We start from the raw sequence: 17,209 nt of genomic DNA, 5'->3' as shown, positions 1-17,209 counted from the left end.
CACACACACACACACACACACACACACACACACACACACACACACACACACACACACACACACACACACACACACACACACACACACACACACACACACACACACACACACACACACACACACACACACACACACACACACACACACACACACACACACACCTCTCTGACATGGCATGATTGGTCACTTTTTCCCCTCTCCCTTCCTGCTTAAATAGTTTTAACAAAAGAGAGGGAGGGAGAGGGGGAGGGAAGGAGTGGATGGGGGAGGGGATGCATGTGCTGCTCTGTTGTCACTAAGGGAGGGAGAGAGGGGAGAGCAGAGAGAAAAGGGTAGGGTCCCAGAAGTGAAAAAGAGGGATGGCCATACACACCACTGCTCTACATTGCCTTACCGTGTGGGTTATTCTATTGGCTTCCACATAGGACGCATCATATCAAGGAAATACAAGCATGAGCAGGTAGGACTGGATTTTGTTTTAGAGTTTTATCTTCCTTTCCTTCTGTTTTCGTTTTCCTGCTTTTTTCTATCTATCTTCTGTTTTTCTTCTCTCACTGCTCTCCACATTCCTATTCTTTTCTGCTTTTCTCTTCTCTTTCTCTCCCATATCTGGTCTTGTGATATCCCTTTATTTCTTCCTGCTGTTGAATTTCGATATTTTTGTCCTGTGATAGAAATATATAAAAAATCTTCCTCCATTCCACACTCTCAATCCTTATTTATGTTTTTTCTTCTCTACCATGTGTCTATTATTTAAATGTTGATCATCTCTGATACTCAAATTCCTCAGTTATATTCATATTTTCATCCTGTTTCCTGCATTTTTGCTTCATATGGTAATAACACAGCTGCATTCTTCAACACTTGACAAAGTGCAAAGATCTGATGGTTCTTTTTGGTGTGTAACTGCGTGAGTGTGTGGACGCGTGGATGGGTCCAGAGGATTGGATACTCTTTAGTAATTTTTCTTCTGATGGTGATATTGTGGTTTTATGGTCAGAGGGCAGAAGCGGTTCCCTTTCTGTCAGAGCGTTCAGCACCGCTGTTGCATGAACACTCAGACTGTGAGCAACACTATATATTGTTTGGTTTTGATTGTGCTCATGCCTTTCCTGAAGAGTACTCCCATTTCCATTAGCTTATCAAAAACATGTCATTTTCCAATGATAGACCTAATGTGTACGGAAATATTAAGGTTTTACACGTTTTAGATGATTTTACTCTCAATTACATTATTCCTTTCAGTCATGGTAATTATGTATTAGCATTAGTAATAAGTGCTTCTGACAATTGTTTTTCTGGTCTGTAAATACTTTTGCATGTGAGTGAACAAGTGGCTAACCAAGTGAGCTAGTGACCTAGGGGGCTAGAGTGAGCAAGTGCTAGTGAGTGAGCATGAACGTGCTTGAGGAGGAGAATAAGTATTTGCATTTGGGTCACTTCAATGGGAACATACAACCAGAGAGTGAATACAGCTTTGTGATGTTTCAAGTTTTATGTGATTACGTACATATTGGTGTGTTATATTTTTCCAGCGCTGTCTAACTCACTGCTCTCTCTCCTTTCCAGTCATTAGTGTGACTGGGTACTGAGGCTAGCAATGGAGTGGTGTATGACAACAAACACTAACAGACCCACTCAGATGGCCAACAGCGCGGGACCAGCCAGCAGCAGAAAGTGTAACGTGTGTCCCCGCTTCCACCAACACTGAGTGGACTCAGTCCTCTCCTCTTTACCAGGGAGCAGGCACCACCAACACTGAGTGGACTCAGTCCTCTCCTCTTTTCCAGGGAGCAGGCACCACCAACACTGAGTGGACTCAGTCCTCTCCTCTTTACCAGGGAGCAGGCACCACCAACACTGAGTGGACTCAGTCCTCTCCTCTTTACCAGGGAGCAGGCACCACCAACACTGAGTGGACTCAGTCCTCTCCTCTTTACCAGGGAGCAGGCACCACCAACACTGAGTGGACTCAGTCCTCTCCTCTTTACCAGGGAGCAGGCACCACCAACACTGAGTGGACTCAGTCCTCTCCTCTTAACCAGGGTGCAGGCACCACCAACACTGAGTGGACTCAGTCCTCTCCTCTTAACCAGGGTGCAGGCACCACCAACACTGAGTGGACTCAGTCCTCTCCTCTTTACCAGGGAGCAGGCACCACCAACACTGAGTGGACTCAGTCCTCTCCTCTTTACCAGGGAGCAGGGCGGCAGAATGCTCAGTCCTGTCACCCCCCACAGTAAGTGTGTGTATGGAGTGGATGGGGGGTACACTGTGTGTGTGTGCACGCGCATGTGCATGCGCTAACTTGGTTGTCTTTCTCAGTCTTGACACTCAGTCCTGGACATTTCTCCTGCGGCCAGTGGAAAAGGGGGAGGTGAAGGCGTGAGGGAGGGACTGGGAAAGGAGATATTGGAGAGGGGATAATAACTCCAACAGCTGAGTCTCTCTTCTCTGTGCTTCACATTGAGGAATTTTAAAGAAAGAGCTGAGTTGCTGTCTCTTTCTCTCTGGCTCTCTTGCTCTTTCTCTCTCTATTTCTGAATGGCGACCACCAGCGTGTTTAAGGCTAGTTTTAAACAAATCCAATAAATTAGTATTTTTCACATGCTTTGTAAACAACAGGTGTAGATTTACAGTGAAAGTCCCTTTCCAACAATGCAGAGTAAAAAAAAAAAAAGTGAAATAGTGGCATGCAGCATAAATAGAGTGAATAACGAATAACAATAATGAGTATGGGAGTACCAGTATAGAGTCAATGGGCAGGGGTACGAGGTAATTGAGGTAGCTATGTACATATACAGTGCCTTCGGAAAGTACTCAGACCCGTGACTTTTTCCACATTTTGTTACATTACAACCTTATTCTAAATTGGATTTAAAGTGTTTCCCCCCTCATCAATCTACACACAATACTTCATAATGACAAAGCAAAAACAAGTTTTTAGAAATGATTGCTAATGTATAAAAAATAAAAATGAAATATTACATTTACATAAGTATTCAGACCCTTTACTCAGTACTTTGTTTAAGCACCTTTGGCTGGGATTACAGCCTCAAATCTTTTTGGGTATGACACTACAAGCTTGGCACACCTGTATTTGGGCAGTTTCTCCCATTCTTCTCTGCAGATCCTCTCAGGTTGGATGGGGAGCGTTGCTGCACAGCTATTTTCAGGTCTCTACAGAGATGTTCGATTGGGTTCAAGTCCAGGCTCTGAATGGGCCACTCAAGGGCATTCAGAGACTTGTCCCGAAGCCACTCCTGTGTTGTCTTGGCTGTGTGTTTAGTGTCATTGTCCTGTTGGAAGGTGAATCTTCAACCCAGTCTGAGAGTTCAATCTTGGTTTCATCAGACCAGAGAATCTTGTTTCTCATGGTCTGAGAGACTTCAGGTGCCTTTTGGCAAAGTCCAAGTGGACTACCATGTGACTTTTACTGAGGAGTGGCTTCCTTCTGGCCACTCTAGTATAAAGGACTGATTGGTGGAGTGCTGCAGAGATGGTTGTCCTTCTGGAAGGTTCTCCCATCTCCACAGAGGAACTCTAGAGCTCTGTCAGAGTGACCATCGGGTTCTTTGTCACCTCCCTGATCAAGGCCCTTCACCCCCGATTTCTCAATTTGGCTGGGCGGCCAGCTCTAGGAAGCGTCTTGGTGGTTCTATGTTGTGTGTGTGTGTGTGTGTGTGTGTGTGTGTGTGTGTGTGTGTGTGTGTGTGTGTGTGTGTGTGTGCGTGTGTGTGTGTGTGTGTGTGTGTGTGTGTGTGTGTGTGTGTGTGTGTGTGTGTGTGTGTGTGTGTGTGTGTGTGTGTGTGTGTGTGTGTGTGTGTGTGTGTGTGTGTGTTAGGATGTCAATGCAAGTTTGTGGGAGTGTTTGGGTAGAGTCCAGTGTGTGTGCGTATAGTCAGTGCAACAATAATCTTGCTGTCCAATCTATTGGGGTAGAGAATATTCTATCTATCCTCTATCCTCCATGTAATTGAAGTGTGCTGGTACAGTGGGGGACTGATTATGTCACAGTGAGCAGTCCCTCCTCGTTATGTAGTTTTAGCGCTTTATCCACACGGAGAGGCTAAAATTAGCACCCTTGGACTCTGCCATCATATCCTTTCCTATTTCTTGGTGTTAAACTAAACCAAAGAATGAACTGGCTCTGCGTACATTATTATGTTGTGTGTTTTTGGATGTTAATTATTTTCTTAGGACACATTTCTAGCTTGTTATTGTTTTTAGTAATGCATTCCCATAAATAGGTGTGTATTTTTGGTGATAGCTGGGTAGATAGATTGTTATGCTTTAACATGCATGTGTGCTTTGCATGAGAGGTCTCTAAGACAAGCTAATGAATATTCTCATATTGACTGATGTTATTGATTAGGAGAAGGTTTAACAGGATTACCACGCTAACATGATTTGAATAATACATTAGAGACACACCTTACCTACCTCTGTGTGCTAGCAGGACCGCTACTATAGGCAGAGATATTGGAGCCTAAAATTTTATTTTGGGGGGTTTTGAAAAGAAGAAGTGAATTGTGTGAACACACATGCCTTGTGTCTAGTCTGCGATGAGATTGTTTAGCGTACGTCTGTAACATACCTGCTTTTGGAAAGACTCACACTTCTGTGTTAGATTTCTCCCCATAGAGAAACTTTCTCACAAACACATCACACACACACACACACGTCATAATTAGGAGTGTGTGATAAAAAACGTGGTAGTGAATACATTTTGTGGATCGTAGCTAAACAGTTGCACAGGGTGAAATAGTTCTGTGAGTAAGAGTCAGGTCGTTAGTGACGGGATGTAAATGAGCTCTAATTAGAGTGGTGTGGAGGGATTCACGTGCACACACAGACACTCTTTCTCTCTCTCTCTCTCTCTGTATCTCTCTCTCTGTGTCACACACACACACACACACAAACATGTGCATCAGGCCACCATAGTGTTCATGACATCTCATTAAGCAAATTTGAGTCCAGTTGATTTAAGGTCCTCATTAGCTGGTAAAGGCTTATAGAGCCCTGGCCTGCAATGATATAGAGTTGGTTCAGTCTGTAGCCAACAGCAAGATCAGAGTGACCGTTTAGCCATTCCACACAGAGGAATGCATGGAGAAACAGCCGAGGGCAGGCAGAGAGTAACCCAAAGAAAGGAGGAAGGGAAAAAGAAAACTATGTTTATGGAGAAATAGTATAAGGATGGGGATTTAGAGACAGAGGTGGGAGAGAGAAGGGCAGATGGACTGGTCATCTGCAGAGTGATATATGTGTGGACACAATGAGCAAAGAGGCAAGGCAGCTCCGGCCACATGAGTGTGTGAGCTGAAAGAGACAGAGCTTGGGGGAGGGGTGTCCTAAACCACGCAGGCATGGACTCACGTTAGTACAGGTCTGAGGGAGGGAAAGAGAGAGGGGGAACAGGAGGGGAGGAGAGGGAAGGTAGAAAGGGAGAGAATGGAATGGAAGAATGGAAGAGTTTAATGTCCCATTGGTTATAGCGTTCCGTACTGATCCAGATATGGCTTAAATTAATACTTACGAATACTGTGTGAGCAGCTGATAGAGAGCTCTCTCTCTCTCTCTCTCTGAATTCCATACATTCCAATAGCCTAAGTCATCTGCAGGATTCTCTCTCTTGCCGCTTGGCAGGCCTGCACAGCATGCTCAAACATCCTGGTCTTCGCACAGACCTATCTGCGTATCTCAGTCAAACACAACACATAAACACAATGAAACTTTCTCAGCAACATTATGTGTGTGCATTGAAGTCTTTGTGTATTGTTACTGAGTAATAGTGATTTTGGAGAGGTCAGGCTACCTACCCTTAGGGGAAATGATCCAGTCCAATCTATCACACTGCCTCTGATGCCTTGCAAACACTCCAAATCCCATGCCCATGTCCCCTCCCCGTCTCCCTGCCTGCCTCTCTCCGTTATTCATCTAATTAACCCTTAATTGCTCACACTGACCGTGCAGTGGACCGCTACCAAGAAGGAGATCAAATTCACACCAGCAGCTCTTCTGGTCACACAGATCAAATGCATGCACAAACTCTGGCCCATATGTTGACTGATCACATGATTCATTGTTGAGCAGAACTAAATAAGAGTGTGTATAAGAAATAGGAAAATTAGTAAGATCAGACATGCCAGTGGGTTTGGTCTCTCCAGTGTTAATGGTACTACTGATTTGCGTTATTGTGAGATCTAGGGAACACAACACTTGAACAGCACATATGGTCTATGCTGGCTGTGGAATGGTAATTTGGACACTGGCCCTTGTTGGTGATTGACGGTAGGTAAAGAGAGAGAGAGAGAGAGAGAGAGAGAGAGAGAGATCAGCGCAGAAGCTAAATCGTCTCTCCACCTGGCTATGTAATTAGGACCAGTCCAGCGAGACAAAGCTGCTTTCTCTCACAGAACTGGACAGAGTGGATGGTGTTGAAGGAGGAGGTGGGGGGGGGGTCCACGTACTGGCCATCCTCTGATTGGATTGATCAAGCTCTTGTTTACAAGCCCCCTTTTCCCTATTCAATGTGCAGGCACACACATGAATGCAGGCGCGCACACACACAGGCACACAATCATTCTGTTTTACTGGCTCCCTGGTCCTACGAGGCGTGCTGGATCCATGTGAGGGCCTTCATCCTGAAGGCAGGAAAACAAAAGCTGGGGTGTAGAGTTAGGGTAGCACTTGACCCCTGGAGAGAAGAAGGAGGAGCGTGGTGCATGTGTGTGTGTGCGCATATATGTGTGTGGCATGTGTGTGGTGGATGGATAGGGGTGGTTACAACTCTAGCTCACTTCTTCCAGGTCTCAGATTTCAGGAGCCACTATCCTGTTGGGAATACCCATTACACATGTGCAGTCATGCACCACACACACACACACACACACGCCTTGTAAGCTGTCAGTACTGCTGGTGGATATATGGAGCTGGTGGTCTGAGTTAGTGAGATGTTTGGGCTCTTATAGGATCTGCTGTCAGACAATGGGGTCCCGTGGCTTTGTTAGGGGACGTGGTGGGACAATAGGAGCTGAGGGACAGGCTGGACACAGAGAGAGAAGGCCCCTCTGCTCAAAACAGCTGTCTCTTATTGGGGCCCACACGACAGTGTTGACACGTATGCCACACACATACATATGCACAAACATGCTCTCTCCAATCTCAGTCGCCCAACATGTTAGACTCATCCACACAGTCAAAACACCTAGTTAGAGTTAGGTCCAAATACGGAACTCTTAGTACAGAACAAGGAGGTGATTATAGAACCAGAGTTTAGTAAACTGTTAGATGCATGCGATGCACGTGGGTTGGAGTATTTGGAACCAGTGGCTTGAAACAATTTTGAGCTATAAACAATTGCAAACAATTGAGTTTCGCATCATGTTTTTGGTTTTCTATTATTACCCATAGTGAAGTTCAACTCCCCTCATAATCATTTTGAGGACTTACAACATCACAAACAGGAATATACCTCCAACAAGAGGACAACAACAGAGATGATGATAAACAAAAACACCCATACATGCTTATACCTCATCATCCTCATCATCTCTGTCTCCTGGTAAGCTTGCAGATACGATTTAGCCATGACAGGTGCCCCTCTAAGCCCTGAGGAAGGGGGACCAGATTAGGGTTAGGGGAGCGAACACACCCCTCTTCTCCATGCCCTACTCCCCATACATCATCTGATACAGATGGCTGTGTTATATACTCACTGTTTTTCCCTAATCTTGCCTGAAATCTCCTCACCCTCCTTTATGAATCAATACTACTGTAAACATAGAGATGCACGTGCACGTGCACACACACACATATTCAACCAATTGTAACATTCTGTCATGAACACATGTTCAACTTAGTAAAAAACACATTTTCTAATTTTAAGAGGTTAATTTAAAAAAGAACGACAATAGTAAGTGCCTATTAAGTTCCAAATAAAGCGACAGGGTAGACCGTACCCCACGATTGACTGCAACAGGGTTGGCGATTTAATCTTAAATCAGCAATACATCCCCTTGTTAGAGTGGGAATGGAAGCTTGTGTACAACAGGGAGGGTCAATTGAATTCAAGCTTCACAAAAAAATTGAAATTGTTAAAACATTTCTTTCTTGTCTATCTATTGGTAACAGTGTTGACGTGTTGTGCTCGGCCAGCTCAGTTTTTCAACACAAAAGACCAGAAAAATTGCCATTCTTTTACACTATGATTTGACTATTAGATGTTCACTGTTTCTTTTGAAAATATTATTTAAAAAGGAATAGTTTCCCCACATTAAAATGCTTATGTTTATGTGTTTCTCTTGAAATACCTTTTTGTAAGCTTTTGTATGTACACTATTATAGATGTGTCTGTGTAGATTGTGTTTATTATTTCCCTTAGGAGTGCAATTTTTTACCAAGGGTTTATCGACTCTGTGCCAGAAGTGGTGTGTTTGTTTTTGAGCTGGGGACAGGAACAGTCCCATGACTGGCTGGAATTCCCTGGAGCATCGGGGGGATTTCACAGAGACATTTCCAGGGGGGATTGGGACATGGCTGGGGAGGGGCTGGGAGACTCAGCCAGGGCGACCTGGGATCTCTGGATTGGATGAGTGAGATTATGGGACTGAGTGATCATTTCATTTAGGGATCAACATGTGGATCGTTTAGCGGCCCATCTGGTGGTCCTGGTCAATGTGTGACTAAACCACACACACAGAGGTAGTGTGTTAGTGTGTGTGTGTGTGTGTGTGTGTGTGTGTGTGTGTGTGTGTGTGTGTGTGTGTGTGTGTGTGTGTGTGTGTGTGTGTGTGTGTGTGTGTGTGTGTGTGTGTGTGTGTGTGTGTGTGTGTGTGTGTGTGTGTGTGTATGGAGAGATCAGACAGTCTGATGTAGGCACCAGGCGCGCTAGAGTTGTATTGTAAACAAGCACAACACTGAGACAATGAACCCTCACCACCATGCTACTGACTAGGATTGGGGAAAGCATGTGAACAACCCCAGGTTTCTCTTTGCTTTCGCTCTCTCCCCCTCGCTCTGTCTCCACCTTTCTCTCCCTCTCTTTCCCCTATTTCTCTCTCCCTCTTCCCCTCTCTCTCAGTTCTGTTGTAGCCCCTCAGGTCTAGGCTCAAAGGGTCGGGACAGTTTAATAATACTCTACAATGCCTGGAATGTCAGCCTAGTGCCTGCTCAAAGACAGAGCCTGTAAAGTCAATCAAAAAGAATGGTCGACCACTGCCCCAGTGGAACACACTGCACCAATGTGTGAGTGTGTATGGGGTTGCTTGTGTGTGTGTGTGTGTGTGTGTGTGTGTGTGTGTGTGTGTGTGTGTGTGTGTGTGTGTGTGTGTGTGTGTGTGTGTGTGTGTGTGTGTGTGTGTGTGTGTGTGTGTGTGTGTGTGTGTGTGTGTGTGTGTGTGTGTGTGTGTGTGTGTGTGTGTGTGTCTGTGTGTCTGTGTGTGTGTGTGTGTGTTAGAGTGAGTGGAGTGGGGGTCTCACACACACAGAGCCCCGTACAGAGGGACAACAATGGTCCCAGTGAGAGCGAGGCAAAAGGGAGCGGGCGGCTTATCGCTGTGGGGACAAGGCCAGGGGCTGTGTTGTTCGTAACAACACGGCATGGAGGAGCTCAGAGCACTAGGTCCCCTCCACAAGTAGAACTGTAGGAGCACTGGGGAGAAAACGGACTGCTAAGAAAATACATTATAATGGATTAGGCTCCACTGGTCAGCGGGACTGTAATGGTTATTTAGAAAACCTTACCTTCTAGGGTTTGCAAGTGAGAAAGAGGTACAATCTCCATGAAACCTAGAGTAAAGTGGAACTATGTTGTATTTTTTTAATTCAATCTATTTGAATGTGGTTAGTGTATTACCAATGTGGTATGGTTCTCTGAACAACCTGAAAATCTGCAGTTATGTCTGCTCTGGACTGAAAGGTTAAAAAGTAATACGTGATGAATAACCATGCTCTCTCTCGGTCCTCTCTCTGTGTCTGTAGGTCTGTTGAAAATGCACTGGTCTCCGGAGCACGTGGCCCCTCTGTCCCAGTGGCCTGAGCAGCACCTAGATGTGTCCTCCACCACCTCCCCTCCCTCCGTCGACAAACACGATCCCTACGCCACCGCAGGTCGCTGCAGTTACACCCCTGCAGCCGGCTACCCCTGGGCCAGTGATGACATCTCGGCCCTCACTGCCTCCTCCTTGTTAAAACACTATGCCGAGAAGTACTCAGGTCTGGAGTTGCCCTACGAGAGACCTGCCCCAGGGGCATACTCAGAGCCTGGGTCTTTCCTGAAGAGCGAAGCTGAGCCCTGGTCCCTGGGGCAGGGAATGGAGTGTTACTCTGGGCTGGAGGCCCTGGCTGCAGGGGCCAAAGTGGGCTCAGTGTCAGTGGGCCTCACTGGCACGGGCAGTGTGACGGTAGTGAGCAGTAACTTGACCTCTGATCCCGGATATAGCAGCAGTGGCTCCTGTAATGGCCCCCCCTCTCAGGACTACCCACCCTCCTACAACAGCAGCTACCTCTCCTCTGGATACTACCCACAGACTGGCTCAGCACTTCCCCCAGCCTCTCTACACTCTCTGCATACCACCCCCACCTTGGTGCCCAGCTACAACCTTAACAATCCAGTCTACAACTACCTGCCAGGCTGCTACTCCCACCCCCAGACCAGCCTGGCATCTGGCTACAGCCACCCCAGTGCCTCCTACCTCCCCTCTGGGCTGAGCACCTCTACCTCCCTGACCCCCCGGCCCACCGTGGTGGGGAGCAGCTATGGATACCCCAGTCACAGCCTAGGGGTCGGCTCTGAAACAGGAGGGCCACTGAAACGCAAGGCCTTTGAAATGGTGGAAGAGGGGGAGGAGGGAGGAGGAGAGGGGGATGGCTTGCAGTACAGGAAGTACGGCAACGTCCATGGAAATGGCCAGAGCAAGAGCCACGGCAACGGCTACGCCATGGCGGGCTCAGAAGGCCAGGCCTACAAGCCTGGCAAGCCACTGGTGTTGCCACCTTATGGTGGGCAGAGGGAGTACAGCCCCTCCCCAGGCCTAGGTGGGGAGAGCAGGGGAGGAGGGGAACACGGCTTCCCCCATCAGAGGCTGGCCATGAAGATGCCTGTGTCACGTGCACGATCTGAGGACCCCACTGGAGGATGCTAGGTCAGGCACTTGAGAAGACAGCTCTCTGGGGGTCCCTCCGTTGTATTGGCATTTGAAAACCAAGTAGAGTACTTACTCAGCCAATTACTGGGGGAAAACAATCGTTGGATTTTGCAAAGAAAGGTCATGTGATCTAACCAGTCAGGAGAGAAAATGGCAAATTACTTGTATCCTCCTCTTACATCTTTATAATTTTAATTATTTGATTTTCTCCAAAGAGTCAATGGGCACTTTGTCCTGTAGGGGTGTGGGTTGGATGTGGGTGTGGGTGGGGTGGGGTGGTATGGGGAGGGAGGGAGGGTTCTAGATTGCCTGATTTAGCACTGTCTGTCTGAATGGATTACCTACTGCTTCTCTCAGGATCCTATTTATTTTTCCATCTGCTACTATGGCAGAAAGTGTTGTTTTGATGAGTTGCTCTCTTAATTAGAGCGGCCGCTTGATATGAAAAGGGCCTTTGACTGCAATACCTCCTCAAGCACCATAAGAATCATATCCTCTCAAACCAAAACGTAGAGAAGAACATCCTTGTGGTGTATTTTAATAACTTGACACCTCCAGCACAATCACGTCTCTTCTGAGGCTTGGTGCCTCCATATACCTTGCTTGGAAACAAATGTCCCCCCTCTCACCCATTCCCCTTTCCCGGTTTCTCAGTTCTCTCTTTTTTCTACCCATCCTCTACCTTTCATCACTACCTTAGCTCACTCTCCACATTTTCCCTCCCATGCTTTTTTTGTTTTGTTTCAGTCACTCTTTCTCTTTTTGTTAATTTCACATACAATCGCTCTCATACATCTAATGTCATTATGGAGTGCTAAATGCAGGTCTATCAATACATTCAGACACGTAAACCTGCTGAAAGAGACAACTGGTTAAGTAGAAACATACTTGAGAGAGTGAGCTGGAGAATGAATGCACATTTTAACACAGCATCTTATAAACAGTGCACTATCAAACTAATGCATTTCCCAAATGTGCCGTTTTCATACAGATGCTGTACTACTCTTATAATCCTAAGTCTGACAGTATTCTTTTTTATGTAAGCCTTTTTTTTCGCCTTTTTAAAAGAAATATATGTAGTCTTGTTATTGAATACTCAGGAATATTATTGTTGCCTCAGAATTAAAACATAAGAATGTATGTAGTGTTTGTAGGGAGCTTTATGGATGCTATAATGGAGTCATGGCTTTGTAGTAATACACATATACTGTAAACTTCAGCGGACTCAGAGCTTTTAGGGCCACCAATGTTAGCATTTGTGAGCCCACACCCACATATTTGCACACAAACATCCGCACCTACACACACACACACACACACCTACACACACACACACACACACACACACACACACACACACACACACACACACACACACACACACACACACACACACACACACACACACACACACACACACACACACACACACACACACACACACACACACACACACACACACACACACACACACACACACACACACACACACACAGCTGTGTACTTTCAAGAGTTAATTAACACCCAAAGTACACTGCCACAGACTTTGAACTTGGTGAATTGAAACTTGAGGTTGCTATCAAGGCCTGAACTGTTGAATGTAATTCAGATATTTTTTTCTAAGGAGAAAAGATACCATATCGTACATCAATAATGTTATTAGATATATAAAACGTTTTCTTCATGTTTAGATTTATTTCCCATGTAGATTTTGGTGGAGTGATTATCTTCATGAAGTAGTATGTATTTAGCAAAGCGGGAAAAACCCTTTTGGTGGACAAACTTTGACAACCTATGACAAAATGGAAATGACAACTTTTAGCCTGTAGTGCTCAAACCAAAAATAGTTTTTAGAGATGTAGGAAGTGAATGTCTACATCCATCAAATACCTTTCTATCAATGTAATCTATAACTTACATTATGTATGTTTTTGAAATGTCTTAAATTCCTACCTCCCATCCCCCTTCTTTACCTTGTGTTTTCTATAGTAGCCATCTTATCAATGTACAGTAACCCTCACATTGAGTATTATACAGACCATCATACGGTATACAGCTGCTGCGCCTCCATAGAAACAGAGAATCCATCCTTGTTACCTTTGACCTCACTGTGCCTATTTATTTTTTTATTTTTTTATTTCACCTTTATTTAAACAGGTAGGCTAGTTGAGAACAAGTTCTCATTTACAATTGAGACCTGGCCAAGACAAAGCAACGCAGTGCGTCACAAACAACAACACAGAGTTACACATGGAATTAACAAACATACAGTCAATAATACAATAGAAAAAGTCTCTATACAGTATGTGCAAATGAGGTAGAATAAGGGAGGTAAAGGCAATAAATAGGCCAGGGTGGCGAAATAACTACAATATAGCAATTAAACACTGGAGTGATAGATGTGCAGAAGATGAATGTGCAAGTAGAGATACTGGGGTGCAAAGGAGCAAAATAAATAACAGTATGGGGATGAGGTAGTTGGATGGGCTATTTACAGGTTGGTTATGTACAGGTGCAGTGATCTGTGAGCTGCTCTGACAGCTGGTGCTTAAAGTTAGTGACGGAGATATGAGTCTCCAGCTTCAGTGATTTTTGCAGTTCGTTCCAGTCATTGGCAGCAGAGAACTGGAAGGAAAGGCGGCCAAATGAGGAATTGGCTTTGGAGGTGACCAGTGAAATATACTGGAGTGCTGGAGTGCGTGCTACGGGTGGGTGCTGCTATGGTGACCAGTGAGCTGAGCTGAGAAAAGGCGGGGCTTTACCTAGCAAAGACATATAGATGACCTGTAGCCAGTGGGCATTGATCTATTTTCTCAGAACAGAATGGTGAACACATCAGAGCCTCAAGAACCACCAAAAATAGCACAGCTGTAGAAATAATCAATGCTACCTCAACCCCCTCTATTCCAAATATGCAATTTTTCATTATAGAAAACAAAACAAAAATGGTCATATCTTTGCTTTGATGCCTCTCTTTCAAATTATTTATGTTGTAGCTGTAGGGTAACTAGGGCATTGGATAATGAAACATAAATATAGAATATATTAGCAAAATATGTTTATTTTGTAGCTAACAACCATTACTGTATCTGCTTTGTTCCAACCAGACACATATACATTCTGTACTTGTCCAAGGCCACCATATCATCCTAATTGTGCCATATATGATATTCCTCCTTAAACATTTGCAAGCTGTTGGGGCTCAGGAATCTCTCTAACCTGCCTTCAATATTAAGTTAAAATATAATACAAAAATCCATCAAATCTTATTCATTACATGCTTCATAAACAACAGATGTGGACTAACAGTGAAACGCTTACTTACGGTCCCTTCCCAACAATGAAGAGAGAAAGAAAATATGGGAACAATAGAAAAGTAAAACAGGTAATTCAAGTAAGAAAAATATATACACAATGAGTAACGATAACTTGGCTGTATACAAGGGGTGTCAATACCGAATTGATGTGTAGGGGTACGAGGTAATTGAGGTAGATATGTAAATAACTAGGAATAAAGTGTCAGATAGTAAACAGTAGCAGCAGTGTATGTGAAAAGTCACATATATTTTAAAAAGGTGTGAATGTAGATAACTAAATCATTAACCAAATAGCTACTCGGACTAATTTTTTAGCAGTCTTATGGTTTGGGGGTAGAAGCTGTTCATGGTCCTGTTGGTTCCAGTGCATCGGTACCGCTTGCCGTGCGGTAGCAGAGAAAACAGTCTATGACTTTAGGGCAATCCTCTGACACCGCCTGGTATAGAGGTCCTGGATGGCAGAGAGCCCGACCCCAGTGATGTACTGGGCCGTACACACTACACTCTGGAGCACTTTGCGGTCGAATGCCAAGCAGTGATGCAGCCAATCAAGATGCTCTCAATGGTGCAGCTGTAGATCTTTGAGTGTCTGGGGGCCCATGCCAAATATTTCAGCCTCCTGAAGGGGAAAGGCATTGTCGTGCAATCTTCACAACTGTGTTGGTGTGTTTGGAACATGATAGATCCTTAGTAACGTGGACATCGAAGAACTTGAAGCTCTCAACCCGCTCCACTACAGCCCTGTTGATGCTCGGCCCTCCGTTTCCTGCAGTCCACGATCAGCTCCTTTGTCTTGCTGACGTTGAGGGAGAGGTTGTTGTTCTGGCACCACACTGCTAGGTCTCTGACCTCCTCCTTATAGGCTGTCTCATCATCTCCGGTGATCAGGCCTACCACCGTTGTGTCGTCGGCAAACAATGATGGTGTTGGAGTCATGCAGTCGTGGGTGAACAGGGAATACAGAAGGGGACTAAGCACTCACCCCTGAGGGGCCCCATGTTGAGGGTCAGCATGACGGATGTGTTGTTGCCTACCCTCACCACCTGGGGGCATCCCGTCAGAAAGTTGAGGATCCGGTTGCAGAAGGAGGTGTTCAGTCCTAGGGTCCTTAGCTTAGTGATGAGCTTGGAGGGAACTATGGTGTTGAACGCTGAGCTGTATTCAATAAATAGCATTCTCACATAGGTGTTCCTTTTGTCCAAGTGGGAAATGGCAGTGTGGAGTGCAATAGAGATTGCGTTATCTGTGGATCTGTTGGGGAGGTGGTGGGTCCAGGGTGTCTGGGATGATGGTGTTGATGTGAGCAATGACCAGACTTTCAAAGCATTTCCTTGCTACAGAGCGAAATTCATTTCGACATGTTACCTTGGCGTTATTGCCCACAGGGATATCCAGAGAACATTAACAGTATTTTGCAGCACGGTTGTGGTAGTAAGAGTCCACTGACACAGGAGGATGTGGTCAGTGGCTGAAAGTATGGCATATGACAGTTTCACATCTAGATGTGTGCACAAGGTTTTCACACCTAGACATTGTCACACACACCTTCATACACATTTCAGTTCTATTTCAGCACCTCTTCAATCATCTGCACCAGAAAAACATCCACAATAGCAACATATGACACAGTGGATTGTATCTGTGCCAATGAATAATAATCTAACAAACGTTTTGTTAGCATTATAAATTTAACTTTGTGTTAGCATTATAGAATTGTATCAGTACTGAGTGCTGACTGTGTGAAAGGCTGAGCAAATAGTTTCACAGTCCAGAAAATCGAATGACATTGGAAAAGCGCTTAGCAACAGTAAATTGACACTCATAATGCTATGTGCATTAAGCTTTAAGACACAATTACTAATAAGATTAGACCTATTTTCTTTGTTGTCCCAAGTTGATGTTATTCAGCGTCACCAATGTGAAGGTGTATGTGGAGATAAGTTTGTCCAACTAAAGTGGGATTTTATATTTTTTAAATACAGTAGTAACTTTATTTTATCTTGTACATTCTCTGTAACCATTTCTACCTCATTTGGAAGACGTTGTACATGGAAATATTTATTTCCTGTTGTTTCACATGTCTGTTTTGGAATAATGATGATGATGCTTGAACTGTTATAGTCTCCCTCACAAAAGGCTGTATTTAAAAATAAAGTGTTTCATGGAAATGAAGAGACTATACCAAACTCTGTCTCCAGTTTGTTTTCTTATCCTAAAAATCTTGTAATTTGCAGGTCATGGTGAATGTGCATATAACATGGGTACCTGGTTAACTGCAGTACTGATCTTGCCATGGGAAGGCAACACCTGTATAGTTTGAGGGTTCTTTAGATGGTGGATGGATGACTCTTTATGTACACAACACTGGATGGAGACCGATTACTCTATTGCAGATTTACATGAACTGACCACATTTAAGCTTAATGTATGCATCCCCGTCTAAACAGTTCGCAAATATAATATTTAATAATATTATGACAACATTTTGTGAGTTTTTGTTAGTTGTCTTTGGCTGTTCGAAGTTTTTCTTGAGGCAAGTCGAAGTTCGGTAGCTGAACTCTATGCCCCTTTACTGTTGACCATTCACCGACAAAGATTCTTCAATGAAGTGTTTGTGTCATTCAACGACAGATGACTAGTTTGTGAGAAATACTTGACAAAACATCTTAGTTATATTTCAAATTGGGCAAATAAGACCTCATCTGCAAAACCGTCAACATTACTGACAGATTTATCTTAGAT

At 44.6% G+C, this 17,209-nt stretch overlaps 1 protein-coding gene across 2 annotated transcripts; it reads left to right on the top strand.

Annotated features, from left to right (window-relative positions):
• The first annotated feature begins 309 nt into the window (after positions 1 to 309).
• LOC139560283 (fidgetin-like protein 2) lies at positions 310 to 11,403 on the top strand. 2 transcript variants are annotated; one of them, XM_071376925.1, is made up of 3 exons: positions 310 to 460; positions 1,570 to 2,239; positions 9,985 to 11,403. In XM_071376925.1, exons 2-3 carry the CDS (start codon positions 2,215 to 2,217, stop codon positions 11,145 to 11,147), a joined length of 1,188 nt encoding a protein of 395 aa, XP_071233026.1. In that variant the 5' UTR covers positions 310 to 460; positions 1,570 to 2,214; the 3' UTR covers positions 11,148 to 11,403. The 2 variants fall into 2 exon arrangements, with proteins under 2 accessions (XP_071233026.1, XP_071233035.1); XM_071376934.1 differs by lacking the exon at positions 1,570 to 2,239.
• The last annotated feature ends 5,806 nt before the right edge of the window (positions 11,404 to 17,209 follow it).

The sequence above is a fragment of the Salvelinus alpinus genome, chromosome 2, assembly GCF_045679555.1.
Source record: "Salvelinus alpinus chromosome 2, SLU_Salpinus.1, whole genome shotgun sequence".
NCBI classification, from domain to species: domain Eukaryota; kingdom Metazoa; phylum Chordata; class Actinopteri; order Salmoniformes; family Salmonidae; genus Salvelinus; species Salvelinus alpinus.
The sequence above is the reverse complement of the archived record's forward strand: the minus strand, read 5'-3'. Positions and strand labels throughout refer to the sequence as shown.

Coding starts and splice junctions, on each gene's coding strand:
- LOC139560283 (XM_071376925.1), top strand. CDS start 2,215: ATGCTCAGTCCTGTCACCCCCCACA. Junction 2,240..9,984: donor CAGTCCTGTCACCCCCCACA/GTAAGTGTGTGT, acceptor CTGTGTCTGTAG/GTCTGTTGAAAATGCACTGG.